General features: G+C 39.2%; 1 protein-coding gene across 1 annotated transcript in view; it reads right to left on the bottom strand.

The window, feature by feature from the left end:
- Window positions 1-264: 264 nt before the first annotated feature.
- TAFA2 (TAFA chemokine like family member 2) overlaps window positions 265-25,373 on the bottom strand; it is a 167,204-nt gene continuing 142,095 nt past the window's right edge. The window contains exons 3-6 of the mRNA XM_066589305.1: window positions 17,321-17,427; window positions 2,277-2,429; window positions 929-1,053; window positions 265-345 (exon numbers count right to left, since the gene is read on the bottom strand). Coding sequence (XP_066445402.1) covers window positions 265-345; window positions 929-1,053; window positions 2,277-2,429; window positions 17,321-17,426 — 465 coding nt within the window. The 5' untranslated portion in view covers window position 17,427. The remainder of the gene's footprint in view (window positions 346-928; window positions 1,054-2,276; window positions 2,430-17,320; window positions 17,428-25,373) is intronic.

The following is a 25,373-nucleotide window of genomic DNA, read 5'->3' as shown; positions in this document are numbered from 1 at the left end:
GAAGGGGCTTTGCATCTGTTCCATTGGGATTTATTTGCTTTGAGTGCTGCTGAATTCTAGATTACATTTAAGTAGATTACTATGATGTGGATATTACATATGGAGTTCTGTATTTGTGAATACCAATTTTTATTGATCTGCTTACTTATATATGCTATATACAATTATATGTAGTTCAGGTTTTACATCACTTCAGGTTTGAATAAGATATTTTACTTCAAATTTTTACTCTGTGTGTCATTTTCTGTTGACCTGATGACGGAGTCAGAAACTTGTACTCATAGTTTGATGAATAAAGGATTTCATTGTCTGTACATCACTATGTGGGCAGCCATCTTGCATGATCTGCAATTAACAGCATTTAGAAATATGCTTTACAGCAGATATCATTCATACAATGGATAGTACAAGAACTATTAACTATTGCTCTAGGCATGCTCTGTGATATGTACAAAGGTCATTGCGCATGGAGGGGGGGGGGATAAACTGTGACATCACCTATTGTGGATTCTGTTTTATCTACATGTTAGTGTTACCTTTGATTGTAAGCCTGCCTGTGATAATGAGATGAGTGCGTAAAAATTTTCTCTACAGAACAGGAAGTGTTAGACTGCAGTGGTCAAGTGGTAGCTGTTCCTAAACAAGAAATTAGATGACCACTGAGCTGCAATGCTGTATTGCCGAGGGAGAGAACTGGTAAGTACAGCTTTTTGTATTGTTTTAACAGATTTGGATCCATTTTAAAAAAATCATATCACACCCGAACAACCCCTTTAATAGTATAATTTATCATCATATTTATAAATAACAAGTATGACAACACAAATTTCTTATATTTTAACATGGCTTAGAACTGTGATGTTAGGAACAGTGATGAATAGTTTCAATACTGCCATTAAAATAATATGTATATATTCCTAGAACTCACCTTTGTGGTTTTCACTTTATTACCTGAGGCACAACTCCATCCTTTTTGGTCTGGTAGGACTTTGCATTCCTCTCCATCAAGACATGGCTGCATTTGACACCACCATTTCTGTTCGACTATTGATGCTGAAATCAATAAAACCAAGACGTAGACAATTACATTTACAAGGTTTAATATAATGATTATCCAATTTTTGACATATGCTTAACCCTTCGCAATCCAATTTTGGATTCAGGGTTTCCTAGGGGGCTTTCTCTTTCTGCCATTATACAATAGTGCCATCTGTTGGCTAGAGCTAGTACTGCGGTATAGGACATGCTGGAGAGGCCCACCGACAACAGAGCGGCCAGCAATATACAGTAAGAATACCCTGCTGGACATCTTCCTACATCGGAGCTGTACAGCCTTCAATCAGAATGTCTTCAGACGTCAGACAGTGGATTGGAAAGGGTTAACATATAATTTACATTCTAATTTCTCCTTTATTAAAAGTGCATACTGCATTTAATTAACAATAATTCTTATTATAAATAATAACAATTGTTATTCTTGTTATGTTATTGAAAGATACTTTTACATGAAGTGGTAATATCTTTCACGTTTGGGGTATATTCACACTGTGAAAAATTTGACATAGATTCTGCAGCAAATCCACACCCCATTACTTTCAATGGGAACCCCGCATGGATTTCTGCCTGGAGAAAAAAAAGATGTGACACGTCAGATTCTGCCTCAGGAATTATGGACAAAGATTGGTCTATTGAAAAGGGCTAAATCCACAAGTGCATAGCCAAAGCAAAAATCTGCAGCTTAGTGGAGACTTCTGCAATGATTTTTAAAGGCAGAATCTGCACAAACAAATCTGAAGCAAGTCCACCATGTGAACATATCCTTAGGCCACTCTCACACAACCATTTTGTTTACCGCATATTACGCACGTTTTTTTCGAATGCGCGTAGTACACATCATTTAAGTTCTTTGTATTTCAATGGGATGCTGTAATATTTTATAAATCGCACACAGCATGTCCTATTTTCAGAGTTTTGGCGCATATTTCAGGCACCAAATCACCCATTGAAATTAATGGTGTGCTTAAAGATCGCAAGCATGCAATCGTGCGCATAATACTGGATTTCACTACATTTTTTACGCAGATTACTACTATGCCACCAGTAAAAGAAGCAGTGACTTCATCCGCCTGCTAGTAAAAACGCAGGCGAACACGCACCAAAATGCAGCTCTGCACGTAGTAAAAAATGCAGCGGTTTTACAGACGCTAGTTTGAGAGTGATCTCACGGTAATTAGTATAAAGCAGGTCGCAGCATTTAGTAGATTTCATATACATACCATCTACACAAGATGGGTTAGCTCTTGTTGTTCCCGCCACTTGTCCTGGGAAGCACGAGCACTTTACTGTCTGTGACCTTTCCTCTATCTTGTTCTTATTACAGCATCTGTGAAGAGCCACAACTTCACACGTTCCAGTTTTAACATGCTGAGCTGAAGAGGCAAGAACATTTATTTAATCATCAGGCTAATACAATAACTTGTTCGTCGTTTAATCAGTACATACATTCACATTGAAGGTTAATCATTGAGATACTGATCGCGGCAATCCTAATGATTATCGTTCTGTGTAAAAGCACCTTCAGTTTCTCTTCTCTCTCTTGAACATTCTTATCAGCTTATTTATCAAACACACGTTTATTTTTGTTGTTATAAATCAGCTGACAAGAATTTTTCAAGAGGGGATAGATGAGGTCTGAAGACCAAGTCAACAGTCAATCACACTGAGGGATCTGAAGCAAGATCCTTTCTGCAGCTTGCTATATACAGTGATATGAAGAAGCTGCAAAATCCAAAGGGTACAACATTTTTAATAAAACCCTATTGTAAATTGCCCTAAAGGTTTCCATGGCTTTTAAGCTTTTCCAGACTCCTGAATTCCAATCTACCCACTTGAACACTTGTAAAAAGTACCCTTCTATTGACCGTGCAGTCATATGTTGCTTGGCTCCTAAGGTGCCCCCCATTTCCATTTTTTAACAACCTAAAAGCAGTAGAAGAGGGGCTAAATGAAAAGTAGTAAGGCATGACTAGTAAGACCACACACAGTTTTGTGCTTTGCAACTATATTAGTCACCATACAGACAAACCATACTATACAACTGTTTTCTAATGAAAACTACTAAAAGAATTGGTTAAAAAAGTTAACATATCAGTAAATGGCACTTTTTTAATTCCCACTTTTAATTATAATGTAAGAAAAAGTTTTACTTAACAGATTTAAGAGCTAATTATATACATGACCTACACATAGGTCAAAGGGACAGCGGAAATTAGCAAGTGATAAAAGGTAAAAACTAAACAATGTTACAGAATAATCAATGAAGGCAATTGGGCTTATTTGCTATTGAAAATGCAACAGTTCAAACATACTTGGTGCTATATGTATTATGTGTTTTAGACACGTTTGGACTTTTTTTTTGCTGTCTAACAAAAAAAGCATTCGTACATAACAAAGAGGCATAGCCCAAATTGCACCAAAATTTGTCCCAAATTGTGCCATGTTTTTACACAATTTTTGGTGCAAACTAAGCCAACTAAAAGGTGGTTAAACTTAGACTAGACAGTCTTAAAATTTATAATTTTCAGCAGAGCCAATATAATAAATATGGCAGATTTTATGACTGTCTACTCTAAGTTTGCACTGTCTTTTAGACAGTATTAGTAAATAAGCCACACTATAAATAAAAAAGCTAAACAGGCTATGTATTAAATATTGATACTAAACACAGACAATAAATGTCTCTGTTGCCAGGGATCTGGTGACCGGTGGGGGAAGAGAGGTGGGACAGCATGGGCAGCAGTGGCCCAGAGAGCCTCGATCGTGTCTTGGACAGGACTAAGCTCACATTGCTCACAGGAGCCGATTCTAACAGCCAGCAGTTGTAATTACAAGCAGCTAGGACTTAATCTGCAAGACTTATTAGTTAGTTCCGGTTACAAAAATCATCATTTATCATATATTTCCTACAGCTGACACATCTCCTTCCCCCTCCCTTCCTGGCTGTAAACTTTCTATATCACATTTCCCCATTTCCCTGCTGTAAACTAGTGATTAAGCAGCCCCCCTCATTTGTCATTAGCTTCACAACCTGTCAGTCTGACTGACAGATTTTGCAAGAAAATGAGTCCTCTAGCCTGCACACTTATACACTGCAAGGGCAGAGGAAAAACAGTGCAAAATATTTAATTACTTGCAATTGCAAATATTATTTTGGGCAAAGGTATATGTATTTAAAAAAGTGAGCAAAGGTGTCCATAGCCTGTAAATATTATTTTTGCTATATCACTATCTGTTTTAAGGCAAAGCCCAACAATATTGTAGCTTTCACAGTATGTACAGACCTTCTTAATAGACTGACACTTTCTGCTCTACAGAGATCACTTCTCAGAGTCTTGTCATGTAACATCTTTATTATAAAGCTTCAGACAGATAACTCATGATCTAACATTGACAATAGATGAAGGGACAGCTCACCTTTCCCCTCCCTGCACAGTAATGTCACTGAACATGTCCACAACATTCACTCATAGAAGTCAAAAAGTGATTTTCTAACATAGTTACTTGCCCAGGTTAAAAGCAGATCTCTGAGCTACAGTTGCAGTGTCTTGGGCAAGATGGCTGCCTTGTTATCTTATAAATAAAATATAATTTAAAAAAAATCTACAAATCAGAAAAATAAAACAGATCGACAAAAAACAGTTAGCAAAGATATAATAAAAATCATGCAAAATATTTCCTTTAGCTCCAAATACCATGTATATCGTGATGTAAATACATTTTGTGTGACGTGGAGGTTTTAATGTGAGCAAAAATGTTTACGTGTAAACGTGAAGCCATCGTGCACTATTCGCTCACTTGTCATTTATCACTGAGATTCAGCCTGCATAGGAATAGTCATTTGTTCGTTCGCTTGTCATTAGGTTTAAAGGGCAGTTGTTCAGTCTTTCAAACGACTTGAGGGGAGGGGCGATTGTTGGCCCAGCTAAACACAATGACTCATGCCTCAGTAGACAATGGCTTTTCTTCGCACTAATTAAAAACCTCCCGCTATAGATTCTTCGCATAAACACAACTGAACAACAACATATACAATGTTTACATAGCTAATAAGGGAAATGGCGAGGATTTCATATGATTATCTTTATGTGTAAAAGCTCAGCAATTTAAAGCAAAAATGTTGTTAAGTTGTTCGTTCAAATGACAGTTCTGTGTAAATGGAGCTTAAGTCTCACAAATGTAAATCCATGTCAGAAAAAAATATTCTGTTGATATGAAAACTAAATAATAGGGATGAGCGAGCATACTCGTTAAGGCGATTTACTTGAGAGAGCATCACCTTTTTCGAGTACCTGCTGGCTCGTCCCTGAAGATTCTGGGGGACAGCGGGGGGTGGGGGCGGCGCAGGGCAGTGGAGGGGAGCGGGGTGGAGAGTGAGAGAGATCTCTCTCTCCCTCCCGATCCCCTCTGCAACCCCCCGCTCACCCCCACGGCCCCCCCGAATCTTTAGGGATGAGCCAGCAGGTACTCGAAAAAGGCGATGCTCTCTCGAGTAAATCGCCTTAACGAGTATGCTCGCTCATCTCTACTAGATAACCCAACCTTTATCTGACCTGATGGCTATACTCTATGCGTGAAAGGAGATCAGATCAGAACACAAATCATAAATGAGCAAATAAGAAAATATCATGAGCTAAAAACATAAGCATAGTCTGAAAAATATAAACATCTTTGGAAAATAGTATTCCTTTTCTAATATAATTAATGTATTATTAGCAAATTCCAATGTCTAATATTCTTCTGCCAACAAAGTCAAATATTAAAACAAGCAAAATCTGACCAAACAAAGAGAATACCATTTATTCACTCATTATAGTAGGCAGAAATCGCCAATACTGGCTATAAACCAGGTATGTTTTAGAACAAGATGGTTTTCCTTAATCATTGTCCCTGCTGCTTAATTAACCTATTTTAGACAAAATCAAAGCTTTTACACAGGGTTCATGTTGGCATAATGTGTTCAGTGTCACTAACAGCGCTAATAACTGGGATTTTCAGAGCACCACATGAGGCTTTAGTATGTGCATTGCCAAGATGGAATATCTGAAAATTACACGTACTAGCCATCTGTGTGTAGTCCGGTGCCCTTTATGCTACCAAGTAGAAAAAATACATAACATATTAAATCTGCAAAATGTACTTATATGTAGATAGTTTAACCCCTTAGTGACTTATTTGCGCCTTAATGACAAAGCCAAATTTTGGAAATCTGACGTGTCACTTTAACATAGAATAACTCCGTAAAGGTTTTGCATATCCAAGTGATTCTGACAGTGGTTTTTCACCACATATTGCACTTCATTTAGGTGGTAAAAATAGACTGATAGAATTTGTGTATACTTATTACAAAAAAACTAAATTGGGAAAATTTTTAAAAATTGTCATTTTTCATATTTTCACTGCAGTATCTCAAACATACTGTACAGATTTTCTATTCTCGATGCACATTGGAAAAATGTCAGTTTTTTTCAACCATTTAGAAGATGTACAAATTTAACATTGATTATTAACATTTTGAGGAACATGTTTTCCTACACTAAGCCAAGATTGCAAAAGCTTAAAGATGTCAGAATGATAGATACCCCCACAAAATACACATTTGAATATATTCACTGAGGGGTGTCATGAGTATTTTGACCCCACTTTTTTTTAAGAAATTACTGCAATTCAGAGGACAAAAAAATTTAATTTCATATTTTTGCAAATATGTCAATTAAAAGACAGGATTGTTTTTTATAGTTCACATGATAATGGGGATTTGCACCCAAAATGGATACCCCTGTTTGTCCTGTGTTCAGAAACATACCCATTGTGGCCCTAATATTATGTCTGTATGTACAACAGACCCCAAACTGAAAGGAGCAGTCAATAGCTTTCAGAACAGTAATCTTGCTTGAAGGTATGGTAGGCCCCATAGCACACTTGTAGAGCCCTTGAGTGGCCGAAATGATAGAGAACCCCCACAAATGACCCCATTTTGAAAACTAGACTCCTTAACAAATTAATCCAGGGGTGTACTGCGTATTTTTATCACACAGTTTTTGAATGATTCTAAGCAAAGCGGAAGGAAAAAAATTACGATTTTCATTTTTTTTGGCAATTAGGTCATTTTAAAAAACTTTTTTTTTGTACAGCACACACATGACTAGAGACTTGCACCCCTGTTTGTCTTGTGTTCAAAAACAAACTCAATGTGGCCCTAATCTTCTGTCTGTATGCACAACAGGGCCCAAACCGAAAGGAGCAATCAGTGGTTTTCAGAACAGACATTTTGCTTGAAGTTGTTTTAGGCCCCATTGCACACTTGTAGAGCCCTTCAGCAGCCAAAACAATGGAGAACCCCCACAAATTACCCCATTTTAAAAATTAGATCCCTTAACACATTCATCTAGGGGTGTATTGCGAATTTTTTCCCCACAGTTTTTGAATGAATTTGAGCCAAGCAGAAGGAAAAAATTACTATTTTCATTTTTTTGGTAATTGTGTCATTTTAAAAACAGTTTTTTTTGTACAGTACACATGTGAATGAAGACTTACACCCCAATATGGATACCCCCCCCCATTTGTCCCATGTTCAGAAACATACCCACTGTGGCCCTAATCTTCTGTCTGTATGCACAACAGGGCTCAAACCAAAAGGAGCATTAAACTTCAACTGTGTTTAAACTTTTATGCAAATCGCCGTTATCCATTGGATAACGGTGATCACATGACTGGGGACCACTCTCCACGGCCCTCAGTCAGTGTTCTAAGCTCTTGGCTACCTGTAGTACCCAGGAGCACGGAGACTTTAAATTTCCCGTGCCCTCCCTAGCTTCTGCGCTTGTGTCCGCCATTTTGCTGATGGGCGCATGAGCTGAAGTTGGGAAAAGGTCTGCAGAAAAAGATGCACTTGGGGAACATTGCCGGAGGCCCTAGATAAGCAATTTGACCTTCCCTCTTGGATGAGATCCACCATTTTGGTGGCAGGCGCTTATGCAGAAGCTCATGGTGAGGTCTGCGGATAAATCCGGGGGCCTTAGGTACGTAATTTCATCTCCCCTCACGGATCTTATCCGTGAAGGGAGAATTGTAGAATTCCAGTCCAACCCCCTGCTCAGTGCAGGATTCACTAAGTAATCCCAGACAGATATTTGTCCAGACTTTGTTTGAACACTTACATTGAAGGAGAACTCACCACCTCCAGTGGCAACCTGTTCCGAACATTGATCATCCTCACAGTCAGAAAGTTTTTTTCTATTATCTAATTTGTGTCTCCTCCTTTCAGTTTCCTCCCATTGCTTTTAGTCTTTACTTATGCAAATGAGAATAGGACTGATCCCTCTGCACAGTGACAGCCCTTCAGATATTTGTAGACAGCTATTAAGTCTTTTCTCAGCCTTCTTTTTTGCAAGCTAAACATTCCCAGATCCTTTAACCGTTCCTCATAGGACATGATTTGTAGACCGCTTATCATCTTGGTAACTCTTCTCTGAACTTGCTCCAGTTTGTCTATGTCTTTTTTAAATTGGGGTACCCAGAACTGAACGCAGTACAGATGAGGTCTGACTAAGGAAAGAGAGAGATAATTACTTCACATGATCTAGACTATACGCTTCTCTTAATACATCCCAGAATTGTGTTTGCCTTTTTGACGGCTGCATCACATTGTTGACTCATGTTCAGTCTATGATCTATTAGTATACCTGAGTCGTTTTCACATGTCCTACTGCTTAGCCCAATTCCTCCCATTCTGTATGTGCTTTTTTCATTTTTCTTGCCCAGATATAGGACCTTGTATTTCTTCTTGTTAAATACCATTCTGTTATTCGCCACCCACTTTTCAAGCTTTTCTAGATCTTTTGGAATACTCTCTCTCTCTTCCCTAGTGTTAGCTATCCCTCCTAGCTTTGTGTTGTCGGCAAATTTGATCAGTTTCCCATCAACTCCCTCCTCCAGATCATTTATAAAAATGTTGAACAACACTGGGCCTAGGACAGAGCCTTGTGGTACCCCACTTGATACATTCTTCCACTTGGATGTGCAGCCATTTATGACCACTCTTTGAGTATGATCACTCAGTAAGTTGTGAATCCACCTAACAATTGCCAATCCCATATTTGGTCATTTTTTCAATAAGTATGGTATGAGATACTTTGGCAAATGCTTTACTAAAGTCAAGATATACTATATCCAGTACATTTCCCTGATCAACCCAGTCAGTGATTTTGTCATAGAAGGAAATTAGATTTGTCTGGCATGACTTGTTTGTTATAAATCCATGCTGGCTCTGGTTAATTACTCCATTTTTATCCAAGTACTTGCATACTTGCTGTTTAATAATTTGTTCAAAGATCTTTCCCAGTACAGAAGTCAGGCTCACAGACCTGTAGTTTCCTGGATCCACATTCTTCCCTTTTTTGAAGATAGGGACAACATTTGCCCTTTTCCAATCATCTGGGATTTCTCCTGTTCTCTAGAAATTTTCAAAGATTATGGTGAGTGGTTCAGCAATTACCTCCGCTGCTTCCTTTAGTATCCTAGGATGTAATTCATCTGGACCTTGAGGTTTGAATTCATTTAAGTTAGCTAAGTGTTCCCTCACCATCTCTCTGCTTATAGATAGCCTGCATTCTTTTATTCCCCCAATAGCACAGGGAAGAACAGTTGATGTCCCATCTACTTTCTGAGAGAAAACAGATACAAAATAAGAATTTAAAAGTTCAGCCTTCTGAACATCATTCTTAACTAATTCACCATTTTCATCTTGCAAACATCCAATTGCATCTTTGCCTTTTCTTTTGACATACCCCCAAGATCATTTTTTATTGCTTTTGCCCTCTGTTGCAAGTCTCAATTCATTATTAGCTTTAGCTTTTCTGACACTTGCCCTACAGTTTCTGCAGACCGGAATTATATTCTTCTTTAGATATTCCCCCCTCTTTCCATTTGATAAACATATTTTTTTTTCATTTTTAACGTGTGCAAGTTCTGTGTGCATCCATCTTGGTCTCTTTAAATGCTTTCCATTCTTCCTTCTTTTAGCGATTGTTAACAATTGTGCTTTGAGAATCTCATTTCACAAGATTTCCCAACGTTCTTGGACATTTCTGTCCTTAAGAACATCCAGCCATTGGATTCTTCCTACCCTCTTTCTGAATTCATTAAAATCTGCCTTTCTGAAATCCAACCTTGAGGTCTGACTTTTCTCAGGTGTTTCTCCCCTTTTTATCCAAAAGTCAAGGATAGCATGATCACTGCCTCCTAAGGTCCCAGCCAACCTTACTTCCTCAACCATTTCCTCCCTGTTGGTAAAAATTAGGTCCAAGATAGCAGATCCTCTTGTTTTCTCTTCTACCTTTTGGGAGATAAAGTTGTCAGCAAGAGCGGATAAGAATTTGTTGTATCCATTACTTTTACCTGAGAGAGATTCCCAACAAATGTCTGGATAGTTAAAATCTCCCATAGTCACTATGTCATGCTTTTTGGAGAGCTTGGCTATCTGATATAGAAAGCGTTCATCAATGTCTTCCGATTGTCCAGGTGGCCTATAGTAAATGCCTACAATGGTGTCCTCTCTGTTGTTCTCTCCTTGTTTTACCCGAACAGTTTCTACAGAACTACCATGCTCTGAAGCTTGAATCTCTGTGGAGATGATGCTTTCCTAACATACAACACAATACCTCTTCCCCTTTTTTTAGGTCTGTTTCTATCAATAAGATGTATCCTTCAAGCCTTGTATTCCAATCCTGTTTATCATTCCACCAAGTTTCATTGATGCCTATGGCATCATATTTCTCTTCCTGTGTTAGGAGCTTCATTTCTCCTTGTTTGTTTGCCATGCTCTGTGCATTTGTGTAAAAACATTTTAGTTTGTGATCAGTGTCTCTTGCTCCTCTATTTTCCTTCTGAACTTTTTGCCTTTGTAATTTCTTTCCACTTCTAATAGTGAGGTTCTCAAATGTATTAATTAGCTGTATATTTTTACCTGGCCTTTTACTTCCCTTCCCATAATGTTCTAGTTTAAAGCTCTCCTAATGAATGAAGCAAGGCGCCCACCAAATATATTCTTACCTCTTCTTGTAAGGTGGAACCCGTCTCTAGCAAGCAGTCCATCATATAGGTAATTCACTCCATGGTCTAGAATTCCATGGCCATCTACTGGGAGGATGTTTGAGAAGACTACCTGTGCTCCTAGTTCCTTCACCTTCTTTCCAAGGTCTTCAAAGTCTCTGCAGATAGTTGCAAGGTCCTTTTTGCAGTGTCATATGTCCCTACATGTATTAGTAGGAATGGGTGGTTTTCTGTAGGACTGAAGAGTCTTAACAGCCAATCAGACACATTTTTAATTTGTGCACCTGGAAGACAGCACACCTCTCGTGAGGTGTCAGGTCTGCAGACAGCGGCCTCTGTTCCTCTCAATATTGAATCCCTCATAACCACCACTCTCCTTTTCTTCTTCACAACAGCAGTTCTTTTTCTCCATTCAAGAGGACTGTGTGTGCTTACTACACAGTTCTTTGTGGGTAAAGTCATTTCTTGCTGTACCTCTTTCTCCTCTGCTCTGTTCTTTGTGGGTAGAGTCATTTCTTGCTGTACCTCTTTCCCCTTCTGCTCAGGAACCAGTACCAGGCCCCCACGTAAGAACCTGGTACTGGATCCAGAGCAGTATGGGTGCTGGCTGACTTCTGATGCACCTGCTTCTTTGGATCACATGCTTCAATTCATCTGCTTCTGCAGGTACACTGGACATTTCTTTTCCTTCAACATTTTGAAGATTTTCTTCTACTCTGTCAAGGATATCCTTAACTTCCTTCATAAGTTTCAATGTAGCTATTCTCTCCTGCAGACTTTGCACCTTTTCCCCCAGTAGAGACACAAGCTTGCATTTCTGGCAGGTGAAGTTTAGCTTTTCCTCTGGTAGGTCTGTAAACATATAGCATACATTGCAGCTCACCATATGGCTCCTCTCCTTTTCCATGTTGTCAGTTGATGTCCAATTCCAAACTTCTAAAAGTCAAGAACTGTAGGGAAGATACATAACCTATAAGATACCACTAAGTGTACAACTTCTGACGGTGCACAGTCTGGCAATGTCCTCCAAGCAGCTACACCCGGCTAATCGCAGCAATCTCGCTCTTCCCAGAATGCACAGGGAATATGCAAATGATCTTCCTACAGCTCCTGCAGGAAGATGAAACGTAAAAACTTTTCAAACTTTTTTTTAACTTTTTTTTTTACTTTACATGATCGCTGTTATCCATTGGATAGCAGTGATCATGTGACCGAGAACCGTGTACAGCAGCTCCAGTTGACATCTCTCTACTCCAAGCTTCACAGAGAGATTTTAAATTTACTGGGCTGCACACCCTTCTGAGAATGCGCCCCCGACGTATGGCGCACGTGCGCAGAAGGTGCAGTCAGGACCGGAAGGCCAGAGCACTGTGGAACATCATAGAGGACGGAGGTGAGAACTTTCAGCTGCCCTGATAGATCAGATTCATCAGGGCAGCTGAATTTTTAACTTTTATTTTCTTTTCATTGACTTTCATATGATTACAGGCATTCAGTAAATGCCGGCGATCTTGTGACCAGGTGGGGGGTGGGGTTCTGCGGTCCGGGATGACAGCCCTAGGTTGTTGGCTACCTCCAGGAGTCAGCAGCATGGCGTTGTCACGTACACGGCTTGCAAAGTTTTAATCCCCGCAGGGAGTATGTTTTTATGTCCCTAGGGATTAAGACCCAGCAAGCCAGGATGTAAAAGCACTATGGGGTGGTCACTAAGAGGTTAAAAATTAACATTGTAATCTAAACAACGAAAATAATTAAATCTGTTTATTTATACAGTAAATCAGTGAGGGTCATAGCTACCAGACCTCCAGCAAGTTCAGTAATGATGAATTAGTCCAGCTGTCTTGACCGAATGGCATTCCTATCCATAAGATGTCTGAAGATGGATGGGCATGTGACCATACATATCAATCAACCTCCTGTGCACAATGTTTAATTACAGTTTTCCTACTGCACTGTTACTTTCTGCTCTCCAAGTTTGTTGTGGGGGCATTTGCTATGCAACTGTTCTTACAGCTGACCACATTGCTCAGCCTAGCCTCGTTCAAAATGCGGTGTCTGGTTTGGTAGCCTCTCATGAAGTATTCATGATTTCAGTGCAATGCTGGTGTTAGCTGTGAAAATGCATGTTTAATTCAGTATTTAGTCTGCAGTCTTGCTCATGATCTGAAGGCTGCTGGTTCAATCCCTGCTTGGTTCAGGTAGTCTGGTAAAGGTTGACTTAGCCGACCATCCTTCCAAGGTTATTAAAAGGAGTACCCAGCTTGCTAGGGGGTAAAAAATGACTGGGGAAGGCAATGGCAAACCACCCGCAAAAACAGTCTTTCAAGAAAACATCACAATGTGACATCACCCTAGAAGTCAGTCATATCTTGGTGCTTGCACCAGTAGACTTTACCTTTTCTTAGTTCTAAGTACCTTGTTCTAGTATAGTTTTTACAATCATTGCACTTTGTTCCTTAGTTATTCCTAATCTAGTCTCTGTTTCTTAAGGTCCATTTCGACACAACGATTATCGCTCAAAATTTGCTCAGAGCCATCTTTTGAGCGATAATCGTTGTGTGTAAATGCACACACATCATGCAGTTTTCGTTATCCCGTCGCTCATTGTTGTCTTTCAGCATGCTGAAAGATGACAATGAGCCTTATCAGGGATTCACTGCGGGATACAGCTGATACTATTGTTTCAGCTGTATCCCGCTCCCTGATAACAGGCTGGGTATGAAAAACAGAGCGGTCCAGCTCTGTTCTTCATACCTGGCACGGAGAGCTCGGCTCAGGCGCTCTGTGCAGAAAACATCTGGAGGCAGAAGACAAACGGGGACACCGGAGGAACAGCTGGATGCGGAAGACAAGCGGGGACACCCAGCTTGTCTTCTGCATCCTCTGCTGGCAGCGCAAGGTGATCGCTCATCTTGCGCTGTAAATGACACAACCATGATCGCTCAAAAGTCGCTTGAGTGACATCTTTTGAGCGATTATCGTTGCATCTAAACCAGCCTTTAGACTATCGTTTGTCCTAATATTGCTTGTTTCTTTCTGTCTGCCTTGATTAATATTTCAGCTTTTTAGCTTTTGTCTGGATCCTAGTGCCCTCTTATTTTCAGGGTCAGGAACAGTGTTTTAGATAGGGATACCAGTAGGCACAGCTGAGGGCTACTCTGGGGCCGTGGTCTCTGGAGTTGAGGGATAATATCAGCAAGAGATTGGTGAAAAACCCAAGAAGAGCTAACATTATGAATTACTTTTCTCTGGTCATTATTTTGGTTCCATATTCTCTGCTCCGGTCTCCACTGCCAGTTTCATCATCATCTTTACCCTTCTATCACCCAGTTACTATCACCCTCTGCCTTGTCCCTAATGGTGAGTCCATACTATCATTTGTGTTTTACTGTGTTAATACTTGCTTCATATCAATATTACTTATGACATCCAGTTGATACAGTATTTGGCTCTACTGTAAGTCCTAAGGGTATCTGAGTACTTGGATACGCAGTTAATACCCAGAAAAGGTGACTGCTAAAGGTGAAGTCATTACAATATCATAAATGTTTAATCAGGATAAGCATGAATAATTTAGTTAATGCATCAACACTGTGTAAAGGTGTGTTCCACTGCTACTGATGAAGTTCAAAACTGAGATCTTGGAAACACACATAGAAACTTCTATAGATGCACTTTATGCATAGGAGTCAGTGAACACAATATATATAGCCGTACAGCACAGTCATGCTATAGTAGCTGAATTTCAGCAGAACATAACATACTCAAAAACTGTTAAATCAGGACAAATTATAGAACTATAGAACATAATTGATGGTAAATCAAACAGTTTGGCATACCCATGAATAGCATGTGGCCCAGAAACATAGGGCCCATGATGTAGTTCTAAGTGGCCAACAGTGGTGCAAATAACCCAGCACATCTTTGCTGTGTTGTCCTGTATTGTTTATTAATCACTACTTAAGTAAGCATTAAGAAACAATATTAAATAAATGCAGTAAATTGTGTCTGTTCCAATGACTGTGACCCACACAGAATGGGAACTCTGCCCAGCTACACATTAAAATTGTCTTTAAAATTTAATGACATGGTGATAGCGAATTAGAGAAAATGATATGCACTCTTATTTGCTGCAGGAGTAATTCCTATGACAAATGGGAGAAATTAGGGGCTGAGTGAATAAGAGTAGCTCAGACTGATGTATTACTGCTCTAAGCATTCTAATAAATGTACATTAGAAAATAAAAGCTATTTTAAAAATAGGGGGCAGGATTGACTACAGAATGAGGCAATGAAGAAAATGTTCAAATTAAAGGTAATAGAAAGTAAACAGCAAAAGCTGTGATAGGAAAATGTGCTGCAGAAAGAATGTGACACATTCAAGGGACTTTAACAGGAAGCTGGAAGTAGTTAAGACAATCACTGGTCAACATCCAAAACTTTCAGCCACGGCAAACATAGCTTTATGACTTTCAACGCTCATAACCAATGATTACAGTAAAAGACAGTTGGGTTGAAGATAGCAAGATGGTGAAAAGAAACCATGATGGAATTGAAAAGCTTAAAGGTTATGGACATCTTTGCAGACACGTTTTAAAATTGCATTGTACGCATTTTTTTAAAAAAATTTCACAGTTGGTGTTTTTTTTAAAATCTGGACCATCTGTCTTCTGCAGATTGTATGTTTTACAATACCATGCAAGCCACTCGAATGCGTTACAGAGATAGCTTGCACCAAACTAATGTTACATCTGTTGACTTGACTTGTCAAATGACTGCTTGTCACGCTACGTAATTTGCTACATATATTTGTTATCAGGTTGTTATCAGGCTATATACCCAGCATAGGAGCGCTACAGTGTAGTGCACTGCTAAATTCAATTTTAAAGGTGCTAGATCTATATGTGATCATTCCATCAGATGAGCCCTCTGAAGGGCCAGTCTAAAGCCACTCTCTAATCTCTCTTGAGTGCTAATAAAGTCAGACTCATAATGCCTTTTGATTTTAGTTTATATTTTTTGGTAGCCAGGGCTTAGTCACACAGGCGCGTCGGCGCCCGTGTTACTGCATGTGTCAGACGGCCATACCTGAAGACGGAGTCTCTCTGCAGCGCCGGAGGAAAGAACATGTGACAGGCTTCATTGCCGGTCATGTGTTCTTTCATCAGTGCTGCAGAGAGACGTTCGTTGTCAGGTACGGCCGTCTTCTAACTGTCAGTCACACGGGCGCATCGGCGCCGGTGTACGGGTGCCGATGCGCCCGTGTGACTGAGCCCTAAAGATGTTAGCTTTGACTTGTGTTGAGGAGAGCAGAGAAAGAGTCTGCTGACTGACCAGTCAGAAAGGTCCTAAAAATAAGAACAGAATAAAAACTGATTAAGAAGTTATATGTGACCAACAATGATACTAATAAAAATCTACAGCTTGTCCTGGAAAATCAAGTCCTCACACAAAATTAAAAATGTTATGGCTCTCAGAGTGGTGCAACACCAAAAATAATATATATTTTTAAGAGGTTGTCATTGTGCAAAATGAGGAAAACATAAAAAAATATCAATATGGTATAACCATAATGTGGCTGTACCATATTGAAATATATGTGGAAAATGTGGAATTGCTATTTTATTCTCTTCTCCCAACAAAACTAACATGTCAAGTTTTTTTAAATTGATTGCAAATACATCAAAAAGGTGCCATTAACGAGAATCTGACAGCTCCTATAAAAGCCCCATAACTGAAACCATTCCGCTCATAGAATCTAAAATGCTGAGTCTTGGAATGTGCTCAGATCCCAGAGCTGGGATGGCCAGGCTCAGACGGCCGTAATCTTGCTGCGTGCTGCCCGCGGAAGACGTGCGTAACACACGCAGCAAGTACATAAAGACATTGTGTACTTGCTGGTGCCACCAATTGCTATACACTACCTTGGAATGTATGCAAGTGTAATACGCACCAAGATAGAACATGCGAGCAATTTGTGTGAGCGGCAACATGGCTGCCTATGGGAGATTGGTACAGCGTATTGCATACACAAAAGCCAAATACACTATACCAATACAGTTGTGTGAGCCCGGCCTATGAGATGATTTCACATTCATCCATATTTATGTATATGAATGTTCACATTTTAATACATTAAAAATAAACATTTAACATATTATCAACCTTTAGATTTGAGACAAATCTGTGTCAATGTAAGAAGACAACTTACCTCTTTGATGAACTGCACCAACTGATAATTTTCCCCAAAAAGTCCCAATAAATATTATTATAAGAAATGTTCCTTTTGTTGCCTTCTGCAGATATCTTTTATTCATTCTGTTACAAAATGACAAACAGCAAGATTATTATTGTTCAACATCAATAATGAATCAACCTGTCTATAAACATTCTCACTAGGCAGGCAATTTAGTTCTTCATAATTGTTTTATTATATACACTTGAACCCAATTTGTTGTGAATGTTACTTGGAATGTTAATTCTGCTATCTTATATAGGAGAGTGACTACTAGTGTCCATGAACTGGCTAATGCATATTCTTTAGTGACTAGTAGTGTTGATTACTATCTTGCCATTTTAGCTATATGGGTAGACATCAACGGTGGAAACGGGTGCAGAGAATTCTCCTTTTCAGACTAATGCTTCATTATTTCCTGAACATAATCCATGTCACTCAAACCCAGCAAATATTATTAGTTTTTATGATTTCCATCCATAATTCAGCATTTTTCTATAAACCTTAATTAGATGTTATTGATGGATTATATAACCCATCCATGCAGATTATTCATGCATAATCGAATTGTCATCTGAACTGAAGTAAATTAATATTGTCCACTAGGTATGGAATATTCTTGGTGACTTTGAGTTTGTTTATCTGCTATATGATTTGGATGCTAATCAAATTGTAGATCACATTCTATATTTCTCTCAGCATGGTACCTGATGATAGAGGATTCCATTGTAATATGACATTCTAGGGATCAGAGGGAAAAAAAGAAGCAATAAGGGGGGCACACAGGAAAACCTGATTGTGCAATCGGGTCATCCAACTGAAGAAAAGAGCTGAACTCTGGATCTCTCAGTCCCTTGAGTGCAACATTATAGCATTTATGTCATTATTATGCAAAACAAAGTATTCTAAAATGTATTTCATATCTAATCGATTTTTTATTGTGTTTTTAATATTTTAATATTTAAAATCCCATTTATAAATGTCCAGATCATTTTAGGCCACTAAACCTAACTAAAAAAAAGTTGTTAAAAACTATTTTAATCTCTTCTTCATCACAACCATTGAGATGCTAACTGAAAGAGCATAGACATTTGTTATGGCAATTGCATTTTTTACCTTTTTTTTTTCAAAATATTCATGAAAGGAAATCTAAAAGTTTGTGCAGTAGGACAAATATTGCTTGGGCAGCCGTGCATTGCATGAGAAGTGACTTCAATTATTTCAGTTATTATCTTGAATGTATTTCAATGATTATCTGTGAAAAACATTTTCAGCAACTTACTGTACATGGAGAATTAATCGGATTTTACTAGGTTTTACAGAAGCAATTAAGGAGTTGATTCAGTGGAATAATAATCCACCCATAACTTTTGGATAATCCTTGAAAACTCTAAATACATATGTCAGAATGATGTTGTAAAGGTTTACTTGAGTATTTTTAGCAGCTTTTATAGCATGAAATACAAATAGAAATCATTAAATCCTATTCTGTAAAACGCCAGCTGAATACGCAGTATATAAATGTAAAAGAACCCTGAAAGCTGGCAGTTAAAACAACTTGATCTCTTCTGTATAAGCATCTTTTAGAGGCTTATCTACTCTGCATGTACAGCTGGGAGGCAATATTTCAGCATGAGGTAAAAATTGTATATCATGTTTTCTTATGCTTATTTAAATAGTATATATATATATATATATATATATATATATATAAATCCTGACAAAATTAATTTGCTTACCGTCATTTATACTGTTAAATTGTGCCTTACTTTTAAGATGACTTTTTTGAATAAGCTGCTATGTATGTCCACAGAAATAGCCCAATTTCTTTTAGATTTTATATGACTTATATCATGTATTTATTCCAATTTTCTATCTATGCAGGGTGTACATCTTATTATCAGTTCTCTCAGAAGTGGTAGAAGGAGTCTGGCTGTTGTGTTATATTCTATGGGCTGTTCTATAGAGAACTACAGATTCTGGTCAATAACTGCCTGTATCATACATACACCCAGACATAAAATCATCATGTGGGACAGTGTACAGCAAGAGCGAACAGTAGAGATGTGATTTCAGTAGTTAAAACACAGTGAACAGTAACTTATTATCAGTTGCGAGCAGTGTCTTTTTGAGCCTCTCATTTACTCCTCCGCCTTCCCCTCTGCTCTCCATACAATTCCATGAGCACAATGACTCATCAGTTTCCTCTACATCTGCCCATTTCCTGTCACATACTTGATAGCAGGAAAGGGACAACAAGTTAGGAGGAAGGCAGACCCCTAGTTGCCAACATTGTGTAGAGTGAGTTTTCAGCACAAAAACATCATTTTAGGTTAATAAAGTAACTTGAACTTTTATGACACAGGCTAACATATAAGCACAAGTTGTTGGAAAAGGAAGTGGTCATTTATCAGCAATGTAAATTTGTCCAGAGAAGGGATATATATTCCCCTAGGCTGGATATCACCCAGAAGACTACACCTTGCAAATAAGGTCCTTGAAAACATAATAAGGAATCTGGAGTTTCTCCTTTTACCTCATTAAAAATTAAAAAGGCCACCTTTAGAATTCTCCATTGTATATTTAGCATGGTATTTTTACATTGATATAGATGCAAAATATTGACATTAGGGATAAGATACAAACTTTTGTTCTGGTTGACATTTGAGAACTATAGAATTTTCCAAAAACGTTTCAATTAAAGATCCCACTCCATATGTCATCGTGTAACTTCATTGGTAGCCTTAGAGACCTAAGGCCCATTTTGACGTACCGATCATCATTGAAAAATTGTTGTAACAACCAAAAGTGGGCAATAATGCTTATGTCTAAATGTAACCCATTGTGCACTTTTCGTTCGCTTTTCGTTTGTCGGTCAGTTTCAGCCAGCATAAAGATCATGAGTGGTTTGTTCACTTCTCATTACATTTAAAAACTCTCCGCTCAGATTGTGAAGCACTGAACGAGAAGTAAACAATTCTCAACAATGATCTGCCTGTCTAAACAGGCTGCATGAGCGTTAATGATTGTGAACGAGTTAGCGGTGACGTCACTTGCTCGGGCACTTGTCCAAATGAGAATTGGCTCATATTAAAAGAGCATTAGCTTCTCCTGGCTAAAACTCAAAAAATTCTTTGCTAGGAGTTGTTTAAGGGTCCTTTTACATGGATTGCTTATTGGTTGGAGGCACTTGGTTTTCAGCCCACCTAAAAACCAAGGGACTGCCTGTTTACTCTAAATGGAGTCTAGCAACTGGAAGAGGTCTCTGGCACCCTCTACCTCTATTCAGTGAGCAATCATCGCTCTTGTTTAAAAGCATAGGAGTGATAATCATTGGGACTGCTGTTGGGCACTTAAACACCCGACAGTCATCTTGTGTAAAAGTATCCTAAGATGGCACTGTCTTCTAATAACTGTGTGGTATGAGTTTAAAAAATGTGAAACAGGGGTCTATAAGTATTCTGAAAAATCTGTCATTTACTAAAGAGTTTATATGAGTAATCATTTTTATGATCTAAAAGGGTAAAAACATCTTTATGCTTGATTTTGTTTCAAAAAGCGCATATATATTTGTAGGAAATAGGAATAGAATCACTGTTATTTTCACATTTCCTAATCTACCACCCATGCTCAAAAGGCCATCGGCACGAGCAAATAGCTCACATTTCCCATATTGAAAAATAAATGTTTTAACCATCTTAACTGCACATCTCAGAGGTCTAGAAGAAAACTGTACCACAATGAATGCGACACTGCGGTGAAACAGTGATTTCCCAAGAGCATTGTTGTGAAGGATAGATTTCAACAAAGTGCTTGTTTCCCAATAGGAGAGGAAATGTGTTTTGATCCTGTTCTGACTGATGCACAATCCAGATCTTGCAAATCTTGATCAACAGAAAAGAACTAGGGCAAGCATCATAAACGAGAAGCCAAGTACAAGATAAACCTCGCCCAAAGTCAGTATAAATATAAAGGATTAAAAAAGGACAATGGATGTTAGGAACATCACTTTCAAAAGTTACAGTTTTTGTGTTCTGCCTCTCAATGTAGGCTTAAACTGGCCATTTAATAGGCTCATGACAATGAGAACAGTTAGATATAACTTAGAGATACTGTACGCACAGTGTTAAGTGATTAAAAATATATTTTAAGTATATTAAACTTGATGAGCAAATTCATAATCCAAATGTCAAGAGAGCACTCCAAAACAAGTATATAATGTCTAAATTTATGAAAATTAAGTATAAATCGCGTAACAGATATATCAGATGGCAAGTACTTGACATAAATCAACACAGATATGCTAATGAAAGAAGTTCTGACTCAATCATTTCCCCTCATTCACCTACATATTTGCCAGATTCATTGAGGAGGATAGAGGCAAATGTTAGTACTGTATCTATATTACTAATGTCAAACTCCCTTTTCTTAAATATATACAAGGTGAATTCATTTCTCTTAGTTGTGTTTTACTTTATGTATACTTTTATGTAAAATCGACTTTTCAAAAGTCTTTCCACCTGAAATCCAGAATTCACATCTAAATATATATTATATAAATCATTTAGTTATCCCCTTTCCTCGTGTTTTTTTTAATCAAATTTCATTGTGAACTGTTCTGTACTTGGAAATTCAGCTATTTGTGTTTCAAGATTTTGCTGTCTTTAGTTTCTGACATATGAAGAAGCTACTTTCTTTCAGCCACTCTAGACATAATGGTGCTAATATCTTAGTCAGTCAAGTTCAGTGCCCACATGTATGTGCTTGTATGTAATCCTTCCTGCTTCCCATCTTCTCCTCTTTCTATTAGCTGTTCCTGTCAGTAAATACAAAAAAAACCCAACAAGCATTACCCTCTCATTATGTCCACTGTGCCAGATAAATTTACCTGAAAAAGTAAGTGAAATCCTTAGAATCAATTGGCTTTCTGCATTCCTTACTATAGAGATGAGCGAGCATACTCGCTAAGGGCAATTACTCGAGCGAGCATTGCCCTTAGCGAGTACCGGGTGCCGGCGGGGGGCAAGGAGCGGCGGGGGAGAGCGGGGAGGAACGGAGGGGAGATCTCTCTCTCCCTCTCCCCCCCCCCTCCCCCCGCTCCCTCCTGCTCACTCCCGCAACTCACTGCTCGCCCGCGCAGGCAGCCGAATCTTTTCTTCCAAGCGGGCAGGTACTCGCTAAGGGCAATGCTCGCTCGAGTAATTGCCCTTAGCGAGTATGCTCGCTCATCTCTACCTTACTATTAAAATGTTGCCTTGTTGTTTCCTAAAGGCCCATTTACACATAACGATTATCACTCACAATTCGTTCAAACGACCTAAAATGAGCGATAATCGTATGCAAATGCAGCATCATACACTTTTCGTCTGAACAATGATTTTAGGGTGAACTTAAAATTCATCATTCAGCTGCAGAGAGATAAAGTATATCTCAATAGACTGCATGCCCTGTTCTCTGCAGGAGTCAGGAGATTACATTGTATTCTGCCTGCAGCCCTGATTAGAATAATGCAGCTGTTTACACAGCAGGACGTGCGATTAGTCACACGCTTGGCTCTGCAAACAACTCCTGGATGCCCATTTACATAAAATGAAGATGATAAAGTGTTAATGGACATTAGTGTCCATTAACACTTTATGCAAAATGATCACTAAAACTTTCAATCTTTCAATCTTTTGAAAGATTCTCTGTGCGTGTAAATGGGCCTTTAGTCAATAAAAGACTAAATCTAAACAAATGTGCTTTTAATCGAAAAACAAAATCTAAACAAATTAGTAACATAAACAGTAGTTTTGTTCATGTATCTTACTGAGCACACCAAGTAAACATCCACAGTGCAAGGAGAAAATGTAAGTGAACCCTTGAATTTAATAATTTGTAAATCTCTCTTTAGCAGAAATCACCTCCAACAAAATTTCCCTGCAGCTGCAAATTAGATTTGTACAAAGTTGTCAAGTAATTTTAGATAATTTTCCCTTGCACGGTTATTTCAGTTCATCAGTATTTCTGGGATGACTTGTTTGTACAGACACTTCAGGTCATGCCACAGCTTTTTGATGGGGTTAATGTCCGAGCTCTGACTTGGCCATTGCAAAACAGAAATCTTCTGTTACATGTGCTGCTGGGATCTGTAGTTCTAAGCTTCCTAGCAGCACAGCTACAGGTGGTCGAGGGTTAATCATTGAGCTGGCTGGGTGTGGTATTCTCCAGCAGCCAATCCCCCTGAGCCTTCAGCACATATAAACCCAGCTCCTTCAGTCTGAAGGTGGTCTTGTGCTGATTGGATGTATTTATTAAGTTCCCACTCAGATCTGTGTTTGCAAGTAGGTCTGGTTGTGTCTCTCTGCTTCCCTCTAGACTGTTTGGACACCTGTAGTCCTGGTCTGCAGCACATGCAGCCCCCCTTTCCTTCCCCCTTTACAGGTGCGGCCTTCAAACGTCTTATGTCTTCCTCTGTGTGTCGGTTGGTGGGAACTGACACAGTCCCTATGTCAGCTTGTGTGGCTGACTGTCTATTCCCCCTGGTATGAGGACACATAGACTTGCTGTGAGTTTCATCTGTGTGCATGTGAGCTCTGGGTGGAGTCTGTTTGGTTTGCATTATATGTTGTAGTCTGCTGTAAGTCTGTGCCTGTAAGCAGGCATGCTGTTGTCTGTTCTGTATACCTTGCTGTGTGCTCTGCCCTATTCCTGTTGCAGCTGGCTGTGTGCCCTGTGCTCTGTTCTGTCCTGTTGCAAGCTTGCCGTGTGGCTGTGTGCCCTGTGCTCTGTCCTGTTTCTGTTGCAGCTGGCTGTGTGCCCTGTTCTGTCCTGTTGCAAGCTTGCTGTGTGCCCTGTGCTCTGTCCTGTCCTGTTGCAAGCCTTCTGTGTGATCTGTGTCTTGCTGGTTCATGTCCGTTTGTTTGTTTAAATTCTGTCAGTTTTGTGTTAGCTTGGTGTGTGACCTGCGATCTGTGTCCTGTCCTGTTGCAGCATTCTGTGTGAACACTGTCTGGTTTTCCTAGACTCTTGGTTAATGTAGGGACTAGCGGTATAACCAGGAGCCGTGAAGTTGGCCCGCTAGCTTCCACGTTTTGTACAAAATGTCAACTAATACCTGGTATTTATATTCAGCTTATCATCTGTTACTAGTGGTTGCATTTTGTCTGCTGTGTGATGTGTTTTCTAGCTCTGTGGATTCTGCTGTTCTGTCCCTGTTATGTGGCATGTGTATGTCTCTTGTTCTGGTGCGTGGTTCCTAGGATCAGCTAGGGCCCAGTTCCGAAGACCACTGGGCCGCCCTCTTATTGGGGCGATGTCTCCGCTTAGGTAGGGCCACTGTCATCCTCCCTTGTAGCACAGGGTCAGTTGCCTGGATTCCGTGTGAATCTCCTGTGTTCCCGTGTGCGTGCATACTAATACTGCATCCAGTCCTCTTTGGGTACAATTGCCCACACGATCATAACATCTTCTTTTTCAACCATGTGTTTTGGGTCATTGTTTTGTTACATCATACAATGTCTCTACAACTTGAGGTCATGACTCACTACCCTTACGTTCTACTGTAATATATTATAATACACCTTAGAATTCATTCTTCCCTCAATTAATCACAAGAAGGCAGCAATTTAGCCCCAAATCATGATGCTCCCTCCACTATGCTTCACAGTTGGGGTGAGGTTTTGGGGTTGGTATGCAGCATTCTTTTTAATCCAAACATAATATTGTGCATTTCTGTTGAATGTTGACATTTTGTCTCATCTGTCCACAGAACATTTTTGCAGAAGCATTGTGGAAGTTCTCAGTGGACTTGGAAAAACTTGAGTAGAGCCACAATAAAATAATGATGAAGAACGATGTCGCCCATTGAATTCAATGGAGCCGGTAATACAGCCGGCTCTATTGAAAGCAATGGGCTGCCGGCGAGCGCGGGATGAATTTTTGGGAAGGGCTTAAAAATATAAGCCCTTCCCTGAAAATCCTCTTGAAATGTGTAAAAAAAAAAAAAAAATGTATACTCACCTTTTCCCTGCAGCCGGAGTTCAGCCGC

Source organism: Eleutherodactylus coqui, chromosome 2 (assembly GCF_035609145.1).
Source record: "Eleutherodactylus coqui strain aEleCoq1 chromosome 2, aEleCoq1.hap1, whole genome shotgun sequence".
NCBI lineage: Eukaryota > Metazoa > Chordata > Amphibia > Anura > Eleutherodactylidae > Eleutherodactylus > Eleutherodactylus coqui.
The sequence above is the reverse complement of the archived record's forward strand: the minus strand, read 5'-3'. Positions and strand labels throughout refer to the sequence as shown.